The following is a 12,111-nucleotide window of genomic DNA, read 5'->3' as shown; positions in this document are numbered from 1 at the left end:
GGACTCCGTGACACATACTAAAACTGACAGGGTTATATACACAGGGAAATGACAATGCTAATTGGGAATTGGCTGAGTGCAATGATTAGTGACAAGGGACAGCTGAGTGCAATGAAGAACAAGGATCGTGGGGAAAGTAGTTCAGAATGTGACAGACACCGTGGGGAAGGAGGACATCTAGTGATGACCCAGGGAACTCAAACCAGACACTGTGACAGTTACTTGCGTTTGGCGTTTGATACTTGTGTTTCAGATCATTAAAATAGGGCCCTTTATAATCGTTGTCAGTATTGTATCCAACATGCAGAAAACTATTTGTTTCGGATGCAACAAGAAAACAATCAAAAAGGGAAATTGACGCAGATTAAGGCCAAATTATTTTCAGATAGTTCAACCTTTGTATGAATTTACAAGTTTAGTTTAGGTTTTCAAATGTCAAAACAGAAAAAAAAGGCCCAAGAAAATAACATCCATGACTCAAATTATTTTAACCTTAAAAATTTCTGAAAACTTGTTTGAATAATAATTAATAATAACAAGGAAAAATTGCTTTTCTGTAAAAAGTGTTATATTGACATCATTAGAATATATTAATCTTTTCATTTATACTATACATATATAATGAAATGCCATTATTAATACAATCTTATTAATAGATACAATGGGCTTGGTGGGGGAAAAAAGACACAAAGATTTGAATGTGGTAAAACTACACAGTCCATTATAAAATTGTGTCTGCTCAGCAATTATATTTTTATCTTTAACTCAAAATATGATGAAAATGTGTTTTGAAGGATTTTTTTTATGAAACATGTGCCCTGTTTTATGACAATCATTACTTACTGCTGTTATCCTAATGCAAAGCCTGTGTTGATATTCATAAGGATTATTGGATCCTCACACAAAGGGAAAACGAACTGTAATTGGTGGTCTCTGTTTCATTCCTCCTGCTAGTTCTGCCAGCGAACAGATTACACAAACATTCACTGAGAGTTTAGGATGGCAACCTTCGGATGGCCTCAAACCAGGGGCCCGTGTGAGGGACTGCACACTTCCTCTTCGTGTTTTGCTTAAAAATATACAGGCTGTTCCATAAAAACCTACAAATTCTCAAACAACACTCAAGTAGCCTCTTCAATCAGAACTAACTTCATTGTTATAAGTCATTTGAGAATTTCTTCAATCAAAAACATGACCCAAAAGTAATTTAGGTTACACTTTATTTTAAGGTGTCATTGTTACAGTGTAGTTATATATTTTAGTACTGAATAATATTACTTAACTACATGTACTTACTATAGGGTTAGGGTAGGATTAGGATTTGGTTGAGGGTTAGTTGCATGTAATTATGCATAATTTACTGTTATTACTATGGTAAGTACATGCAACATATGTAACAAGGACACTGTAAAATAAAGTGTTACCGTCATTTTACAGTATGAAATCAGTTCATACAGGTGTAGTTCCCCTTGTGAATAAGTGCACTTAAGTGTATTGAATGTGCACTTGTAGTTTACTTCAAATTTTAAAAGTATATTACATGCATGAAATATATTAATTAAATAAAAGGCCACTTAAGTGTAGTGAGAGCACACTTTCATGACTATGACACTTAAGTACACTTTAAAAAAAGTGTGTTTTAAAGCATCATATTTTAAAGAGGCACACTTATTCTGATGTTTTAACTAACAAGCACTTGATTATATTTTTAACTGTAGTGTGTTGTTTGATATTACATTTAAAATTCATATATTTTAAATTCACTAAATTGCAACTTGGGTGCAAGAGTATACGACTATATATGAATACATGACATATACTGTAAGTTTAATTAGAAATTACATTGAAGTGTATACAAGTTTGTACTTTCGGCAATGCACTATATATTTCAAATATATAAAGCACTTAAGTGGATGAAACAAGAACTCCAAAGTTCAGCTAAATACATGTAATATAAATTAAAACATAATACATTTTTATATGTAATACTTTATGTTACAGTGTCCTTGTTACACGTTAATGTAGTAATAACTATAAATTGTGCGTAATTACATGCAACTAACCCTCAACCAAACCCTGGTCCTACCCAAACCCTATAGTAAGTCCATGATAATTATTATTACACAATACTTAAATGCATAATTACACTGTAACATGGACACCTTAAAATAAAGGGTTACACTTTTTTTTAAGGTGTCACTGTTACAGTGTAATTATTTATTTAAGTACTGAGTAATATTAAGCAACTACATTTACTTACTATAGGGTTAGGGTAGGATTAGGATTTGGTTGAGGGTTAGTTGCATGCAATTGTACATCATTTATTGTTATTACTATGGTGAGTACATGTAACATAATAACAAGGACACTGTAAAATAAAGTGTTACCAAATAAAGTAGGCTATAACCTTTTTATGCAATTGCAGTTAACATGCAATTAAGCATCCGAAGACTTTGAATATTCACTTTAGTATATTCTTTTAAAGTATAATAGTGGACTTTGGTTTTATAAGGGTCATCAATATTAATATGATCCACTAATGGTTAAAAGCCACAAAGGCGGCGTTCACACTGTAGCTGAATGTGATCTGGTTTTGTCACTCAGATCACAGCGAGAACAGCCTGAAGTACACTGAGTCTATTAGACACATACAGTATCTGATTACTATGCCATATATACATTTTTTGTTTTAAAATTGTTTTCTATTGAAAAGTGTACTATTGTCTCTTGTCATAAAGATCTGATTAAAACAGATTAGATTGAGCAAAGAGTGTGAGATGCAGAGAATGACTCTTCCTCACCTGGGTCCAAGTTCATCCTCACTTCTCCACACGAAGTCTCCAAACTTCTCGTAGTGTGAGTTGTAGTGATGCTGCACGCGGTACAGCAGCGGTGGGGAGATCTCCATCAGGGTGTTGTAGGCCGTCTGCTGCTCCTTGCCACTGGTGTAGCCGTTATACAGGTTATACACTTTATCTGCGATCTCTGTTTGAGGAGAGAGAAAGTCTGACATCCAAAAACTGAAATGTCTCTATTATACGGAAGCTTGTCTCCACTGAAGAAACATAATAATAAAGGTAATTACACATTTTTATTTTGCAATTCTGACTTTTTTCGCAGAATTGCAAGATATAAAAGCGCAGTTGCGAGTTATAAAGTCAGAATTGTGAGAAATAAACTCAAAATTCTGAGAAAATGTCAGAATTGTGAGCTGGCTTTTTTTTTCAGAAAATTTGCGAGTTTATATTTGAGACTTTATCGCATGCAATTGCAATTTTATATCTTGTAATTTGTAATCTTGTTTTTTTCGTAATTACCTTTTGTAGTTTTTTATTCCATTGCAGAAAAAAACTTTCTGAACTTTTCTTTCATCTTTGGTGACAAATGAAATTCTGCCTGTGTTTTGTGAAATCTTGTGTAAAAGTTCTTATTAGTAATATATTTTGAGAGAATATATTTAAGTGCAAATTGAATGCAATGTTTTTAATTTCAATTAAATTGAATAGTATTAGCTTAATTTGTTTTATTAATTGCAGTTGAACTTTAGTGTTTTTGACCCACTTACTATAAGTAGGACTTAGTAAAATCATAATTACTTTTGTCGTCTTTTAAATTAACTTCAAATGCATTATCTACAGTTAAATTTATAATCAAGTACTTTACATGTCCTTCACAGTGCACTACAAATGATTACTAAAACACAATGACCGAACTTTGACATTATTACAAAGTGCACTTTTTAAAAGTGTACTTAAGTGTGTTCCGAAGGTGTCATGAAAGTGTAATCTCTTTAAGTACACTTTCTATTATACTTTCAGTAATCAAGTATGCACATTCAATGCAATTAAACACACTTCGTTTTCACAAGAGAATCAGAACTAAATATGAGATGTCCTAACATGCTTTAATTGTTTATTAACAGATCATCTACATAAACATGAGGTAACAGTTTATTATACAGTGCCATTGTTACCTGTAGTTACTGCAGTAATAACTATAAATGATGCATAATTACATGCAAATAACCCTTAGCCAAACCCTGATCCTAACCATATAGTAAGTAAGTACTTGTTATTATTACTCAGTACTTAAATGTGTAATTACACTGTAACACGGAAACCTTAAAATAAAGTGTTACACTAATTATATATCTATGTACAGAGTAATATTATTTAACTACATGTTCTTACTATAGGGTTAGGCTAGAGTTAGGGTTTGGTTGAGGGTTAGTTGCATGTAATTATGCATAATTTACTGTTATTACTATGTTAAGTGCATGTTACATATGTAACAAGGACACTGTAAAATAAAGTGTTACCAAATAAAGCGTAACCCTTTATGACTTTCATGGTAAGTCCTACTTTTCCTTTTCTTTGAGTGAACTTTCTGTAATCCTATTTTGACTTTGATATTGATTTTGAGTATTATTATTATTATTACCTTCAGCTTTGCTGTCATCCACCATCGGACAAGACGTGCGGACGGTCACAAAACTCGCGTCCGAACGACTACCACGACTGTCCACCGCATAAAGAGTGAACCTAGAAGAGAGGACGTGAGGAAAAGACTGTTTCAGTGTGTTTCCTAATCTCTGTTTTTAAGCTCCATGTAACGGAGACATTTACATGGAACATTTACACCAATAAACAAATAGAGCAAAGTAAGCCAAATAACTTTGGGCTTCGGCAACATAAACACGGAATCTTACGACAAAATCATTAAAACCGAAAGGTGTCCCTGAACGAGTGTTTTCTGCAGATCTTGTTTAAGAGCCACAGACCACTAAAAGCATGCAGGCAGGGATTCCAGTGGATTCTGTTACGTTAGGAAATTGCGTGCATGACGAGCAAAAAACAAAAAAAACCCCCAAAAAAAACCCAGTCATTACGGCTAATAGCAGCTTAAATGGGACTCCCACTTCCTCTAATGACGGAGTTCCGTTTGGCAAATAAAAAACACATTTAAGCTGCAGCTCAGCGTTTTCCCAGACCACCCAGCACAACCTGCACTCCCAGCCCTGACTCCGGGATAATGACACGCGGGTCACTGAGGTCACCGATGCGACCGATGCGGACTCGGTTATCTGACTATGTCTAGTTATTATTTTTAGCCAATATTTATTGTGCAAGACAAACATTTTTAAATTTTTTACATTTTTGGCACTTCAAGTGTGAATAACACTTAGATGCTATTTGGCGTGTGTGTCAGACTTTTCACCTGAGAAAGTAAAAAAAAAAAAATTTTTGTTCTGTTTTGTTTGACAATCGCTTGTTCTTGTTTTTTACAAAACCAACCAATATTTAAATCTCTTCATGGAACAAAACCAACCAATATTTAAATCTCTTAACATATCAATACCAACCAATATTTAAATATCTTAGAGATATTAAAATATTAAGACCTATTATGCTTTTTTTCCATGTTCATCTTTCTTTAGTGTGTAATGTTGCTGTTTGAGCATGAAAATACTCTGCAAAGTTACAAGTCCCTCCAGCGGGAGTTCTTCTCTATATCAGTGTTTCTGAACTCCTGAAACGCCTCCATTGTAGTCTTGAGTTTCTTCCGGGAACGAACACGTCACAATATTCCTCATTTAAATCATTAATGCGCAGAATAAAGGGGCGGGGCCTGGTAGAGTTAGTTAGTAGTGTGTTAAACTGGCGGTTATGGTAAGGGGCGGGACATTTCCCAAACACACTCGAAGCGCTCGACCAATCACAACACACTGCTCCAGCCGACCAATCAGAGCACAGTGTGCTTTTCAGAAGGAGGGGCTTCATAGGGACATGAACTAAACAGAGCGTTACTGACAGACTGGGAAGAGAGGAGCTGCAACAATGAAGAATATGAGGAAAAATATGAACATTCAAGCTTGAAACCCTGTTCTAGTAGAGCCAAAACCAATGCTTTGTGAAAGGGCATAATACGGCCTCTTTAATTGCCTTTGAATGCTCACACATGTGCTCGAATCATTGCAACTCTAATATATGTGCTCGACAACACTTTAAATACATATTCAGAGGACTGCTTGTATCATCATTTTATATTGCATCATATCATTCTGTATTGTGAATATAGTCCCAGCTACAGTTGCAACACAAACCAGCACCCTTTAGCATTGCCTATATTCTTAAATAATAAAGGCAGTTAAATGTTGCTGACTCATAACCTCAGCATGGCTCCAAATCTTGGTACTGTACCGTACGTCAAGTGCACTGTAAACATACATTAAGAAGATTAGGTAGACTCTCCACGTTTATATGCAATGTGCCAGCATCAGATTCAATTGCAAAACACATTTTTTTTATTGAAATTCCTTCATTACCAGAAATGCAGTCATACCATAAACCAACATCACATGCATCCAACCCGAGACGCCGGTTGCAGACATTTGTTCATTCCAGCTTTGTTGTATCACATTCATCACTTATGAATCCGATGAAATCGATACGCTTTCTGACTATGCATAAGACAATGGGAGGAAGCCAGAGATGTCTTTTCCCTGATCCAAAGGAGAATTTTTTTTACACGGCAAGGTTTCGACACTTTGACTCTTCCTTTGTTTGGAAATCCATATTTCAATAACCACTAGCTGATTGTTTTGTTTGTAATACGGTCTGTTTATACATGGCTTGCATAGTTTGCCTGATCTTGTTATTCATCGAATGAGTGTGGCATTCCTTTCCTAAACCTCACCAAAAGACATCACTCCAAATGCAGGCCAGACACCATCCGCTGCCAATCTCATCAGAACAACACTGGCTCAACAATCACATTGTTTGAATTATGTGGTTGCGTGGTTGCCTATTGGAGTGTTTTTATTTTTTTTTATTTTTTTTATCAGACAATTTGTAGATTGGTTTAAGGACTTCAGAAGGGGAACTCGAGACTAGTTGCTGTTTTGGGTTGTTTAAGGTGTTGCAAAACTGCCAAAGGTACTTTTTGTGCTTACGTAAGCTACTCCGAATTAGCTCTCACTTTACCGTATGCTCTTAAAAATAAAGGCTCCAAAAGAAGGTTCTGAAGCAATGACATAGAAGAACCATTTTTGGTTTCCCAAAGAACCAAAAGAACCATTTTTCAAAAACCAAGTTGCATTTTTGGTAATTTTCACAATATTTTCATGGCCCCCAGAATATTTTGTTATATGAATCTGAACATGCAATATATCAAAAGAAAGAACAGACCCTTTTCTTAAAAAATAAAAAAATAAAAAAATAAAAAAAAGTTTATAGCTTCATGCATTCTTTTTTATAAACACTTGAATGTGGGTAGTCCTGTAGCTCGTCCTGGGTCGACCTTTCATTCAGTAACATTACACTGTAAAAAGTGATCAGTTGACTTAACTTAAAAAATATTTGTAAACCCGTTGCCTTAAAATGATTAAGTAAATAAACATGATGCTTAATTGAAAAAATTAAGTAATGTGGAATTGTCAAGTTCACATAACTTAATTTGTTCAATTAAGCATTAAAGGGTAACTCTCGCCAAAATGCAACCTAGGGTCTTTTTGTTAATCTACCCAAGGCAAATTTTCGTTTAAAAGCATAATTAGAATGGAAACGCCACTTTAAAGTTTGACCGTATTTTCGTTTTCGGTCAAATTGCCTTTTGAATTGGAGTGCTTGTGGCACGACTATGATAGCATCAAAAATGGCTATTTTTAAAACACTAAGAAGGCTCGACACAACATGAAACTTTGCTGGAAGTATCACCAGAGGCTCTACACATGAACTCCAGCATTGAGAACATTGTTTGTGTACACAGAGTTTACTAAAAAGAAAGATTTTGAACTCACTGTAGCTGTGTGTCCGCCGGCATTCTGACAGTCAAAAGTAGTCGATCTCCGAATGCAACGTAACAGGGAGGAGAGTAAAGATGGAAAGCTCCTAAAGCTTAGTTCCAAATAAATTCACGGATAATTTGTTGTTTTGTCTTTAGTGAAAATCAATATTGACCTTGTATTTGAAAAGGGATGCTCAAATAAGAAGCAATACTAAAATTCAGAGTCAGTTCATTCACATTCGGAGATCGACTATTTTTGACTGTCAAAATGCCAGTGGACTTTGTGGCGTTTTAATTATGCTTTTAAATGAAAGTTTGCCTTGGTTAGATTAACAAAAAGACCCTAGGTTGCATTTTGGCGAGAGTTACCCTTTAAGCTTAGTTACTTAATTTTAAGGCAAAGGGTTTACTCATTTTTTTTAAGTAAGTGAACTTTTTATATGCTGTTAAATGTTGATTATCGCGTTATTTTACACATGCATATGATTGCAAATGATATTGCTTGTTTCTGCTTCTTGTTTTGATTAGGAGATTCTGTACTCTTTCAGAAGATGCGTAATAGCGCCCCCTACCGTATAACCGTGAAAACACAGAAAGCCGAAAATTTCCGCCAATGCCGGGGAAAGAGAAACTAGTCTAAAGGCCTGTATATATATATAATGATAAATATACAGTTTTAATAATCATCCTAATTTTTATGAGAATAGGGAAGTCCACACCACAACTATAACGATAACAACACAAAGGAACGATATAATTGGAACCACTTTCAAAACGATAAAAGAGCCAATCAGAATACATATTTTATCCTTTAGAATCCATCCACCAATCATCATTTAAAGCAGCAGGTGAAAAAACTGCAGCACAAACTTATAATAAACTGAGTGTTAGCATGCTCTGGTGTGTACGGTATAATATAGTTATCGTTATAGCTGTGAACGGGCCTTAAAGAACCATTTTCCACTATAAAGAAACTTTTGTTCAATGGAAATTGATGTAAAAGGTTATTTTTGGAACCTTCGATGTGAATAAAGAACCTTTATCTGTAAGAGTGTTTCTAAATGCTGTGCAGCTCTTTAGACGTTCAAACGCCATTTTTTGATGCTTTAGTTTTATTCATGTTTCTTATCTTTGCTTCTCTCTCTGGATGTCACATGCCATTTAAATCCAAGTCTGAGGAACTCTGCGAACAATTGGCAGTGATAAAGATCACCCAGGAGAACAAAGCGAAGTGGTCTGGCTCATCGCTGGGAATGTCAAAACACATTCCCCTTCGCCCCTCAGGAACGATCCTCTCTCTCTCTCTCTCTCTCTCTCTCTCTCTCTCTCTCTCTCTCTCTCTCTCTCTCTCTCTCTCTCTCTCTCTCTCTCTCTCTCTCTCTCTCTCTCTCTCTCTCTTCTTCTGCCCGGCTGACACACTCTACATCTGTCTTTTTCTCACTTCAGTTTCACCATTCTCTGGATACTCCTGTATGTTTGGCTTTTCTCAGCTCATGGATGTTTTGATTTCTGGCACCTATAGTTCAGCCGTTAAATTAGTTGCTTTTGGCAAATCTGAGCTCAGATTGAGACACCGTTGAGATATTTTCAAAGGCACGTAAGATAGATGGATAGCGGTTTCCCGTAGACTTCAGCAAAACTCGACTTTAATCTCGAGAACAAACAAGATGTCACGACAATTACAGACGCTGGTGTGCCAAGTCAGGTCGCATTTATTTCTATAGCGCTTTATACAATTCAGATTGTTTCAAAGCAGCTGAACAGCAATAAACAGGAATTTCAAGCAGTTGTAAAGCAGCTCACAGTGATTATTCAGCTCAATTCAGTTCAATGTTGATTCAGTTCAGTTCAATAACAGTGTCGATGGAGCAAAGTTAGCGTCATTTATGCGCTCAATTCATTTTAAATTTCGTTCTCATCCGATAGTGTCAAATTTTAAATTTGACTGAAAATCACTGTGGAAGCTTTTCAGTGATACCTTAAAGATTTTCTTTTGTGTTTTCCACCAAAAATAATTAACTCAGAGATGATATATTCACAGTGAAGCTCTGCTAAATCATTGCTAGAGGACATGTGGCTTTTAGGAGTTTGTTTTGGGGTTGAAAATATGCATCTGGGCTGATCTTGTTGGTCAAACGTGGCTATTCTGAAGCACAGACACATTTAAGAAAATACTTTTGGAAGTAAAATGCATTTGTATGCTAATCTTAACATCAGCTACTTAGGAAAACAGAAATCAGGTTTAATGGAAGCATTTAAAGATCTTGTAGTCAGTGTTCTCGTAATGGCTTGCCTTCCAGGCATCAAACACATTAGTAGCTAAAACAACAGATATTTCCTTCAGCTTGAAGGGTTTGTTTTCAACTCTTCTTGTGAGATATACCAGAACACCAATCAAACGTGGTTGAGGAGATGAGGACAGAAGATAGATGTACTTCATATATAGTTTATGAATTGTTTTGACCTTACAACGAGCAAGCTAAACAGAGATTTGGACCCTGAACCTTGGAGAGCATATGCATAATTCAGGCATCTCATAATTCACGCCATGGTATGGGTCATACCAGGTTTATCATGCTTCGCTGTGTCAGTGGCCATGATTTATTCTGACCTTTAAAGAATCATGATTTCAGGGTCTGTTCTCAGAGTTTCACCACTAACCTTCTCCCATGAGTCAACTATGCTACGCTGCTCATTTAGGTTGATTGTTTAGCAATTTTTCAAACTTAAGCTGTTTTGAGAGCTTGTCTGTTTGTTAGTGACGACTAAATACCAAATTCTTCTTAGCATCAAACAGAATGCTGACAAAATTGCATGCACTTTGCAAGCCATAGATTTGTGCAATTTAATCTAGATGGTCGGTTCAGTGCAGCCAAAGACACGTCAAGACGGAAGGCATATTTTTATTTTTTTTACTGCACTTCAGGTTACGGTATTGATTCTTTCATTTAAAATGTTAACTTTAATTGGATAAAAGCATCTGCTAAATGAATAAATGTAAATGTAACGTACAAGTACGGCTTCAGAAACCAAGTGCACAAGTTACATTTGTTTTTGTTTTTTCATGATTTTTGGAGCTTGGTTTTAAAGTCACCATCCACTTTATAGAAAAGAGCTGACATGATGACAACACATGTATTGTTGAGGGAGAGTAAATGATGACAAAATGCTCATTTCTGGGTAAACGATTGAAATGAAAACCGAAGGCCTGGGAAAGATTGGTGAGGAACCAAGGTGGCAATAAGATGGAAAATCACACAACATTATGAAAGAACTCAAAAGGTACAAAGTTCTTTAACCCCCTCAATATAGAGTCTATAAGAAGGCGACACAGTTAAATTTCACATTTATGACGTAAATCCTGTTCATAAATAAACCATGTTCTGATACGTCTTGTCACGAAAGACCTAATCAACACAGAAAAGGCCATTTTATTACCTGTCTGGATCAAAAAGAGCTCTATAAACACAACTTACAGAAATACCACACTTAGCAAACATAGATTACAAAATCCAAACCACATCAATTTACTTGCCGGAGGTCTTTGGACCATTAAGTCGGTGTTGGAAGGATGTGTCCTTCCAAAGAAACCAGACTGAATATATCACATTTGTGCTGATTGCTAACATGCATTTCAGCTGCACTCATTGACATGTCCACATTTCAATATTATAATTTACATTACTAATATTTTTTTATTTTACTAATCAAACTTTTAAAAACCAAACTTTTGTAATATTGTTTTAATCTGTAATCAGTTGTCCTCAATATCTCTCTTCTTTATAAAATCATTTTAATTAACAAAAGCCAGTTCTGTCCTCCAGTGAGTGACAACAGCACAAACATCGGTAAGTATTATGAGTGGGTTAGAACTCAAGTTGGTAAAAATTACTACTACATTATTAATACTACAACCAAGAAATATGATCCCATCAGCCCTATTCCATCATCTCTAAAGTAATCAACTCTGCAACAATCTTTTATCTTGCTATAATGCATCACGGTCACTACAATCGCATGGATCAACATGATTTCAGGCAGTATATACAGTATATAAAAATTGCACAACTCAATTTGGTAACACTTTATTTCAATGGTCCACTTCAGACCTTCTACTAACTACAAGTAACTTTGCAACTACAACTAGCAGTCACTGGAGTATTAGACTGTCTGCTTAATAACGGTGTAACGGTACATGTATTCATCCCGAACTGTCGCGGTACGGACAATCAGACGACGAATACAGTCAGTCACAGGCGATCCACACTCCAGTCCAGAAGGGGGAGCGCGGTAATGCAACGCTGTTTGCTAACCGAAGTAGAAGAG

The 12,111-nt window shown here is 35.6% G+C and overlaps 1 protein-coding gene across 2 annotated transcripts in view; it reads right to left on the bottom strand.

The window, feature by feature from the left end:
- The window catches only part of astn2 (astrotactin 2), a 481,074-nt gene that overhangs the window by 5,488 nt on the left and 463,475 nt on the right, over nucleotides 1-12,111 (bottom strand). For both annotated transcript variants that reach the window (XM_082170500.1, XM_082170501.1), the window contains 2 exons: nucleotides 4,441-4,541; nucleotides 2,802-2,985 (listed from right to left, as the gene is read on the bottom strand). In XM_082170500.1, the coding sequence (XP_082026626.1) occupies nucleotides 2,802-2,985; nucleotides 4,441-4,541 (285 nt within the window). The remainder of the gene's footprint in view (nucleotides 1-2,801; nucleotides 2,986-4,440; nucleotides 4,542-12,111) is intronic.

The sequence above is a fragment of the Leuciscus leuciscus genome (assembly GCF_965113295.1).
Source record: "Leuciscus leuciscus genome assembly, chromosome: 5".
Lineage (NCBI taxonomy): Eukaryota > Metazoa > Chordata > Actinopteri > Cypriniformes > Leuciscidae > Leuciscus > Leuciscus leuciscus.
This window is presented reverse-complemented; position numbering and strand designations above follow the sequence as displayed.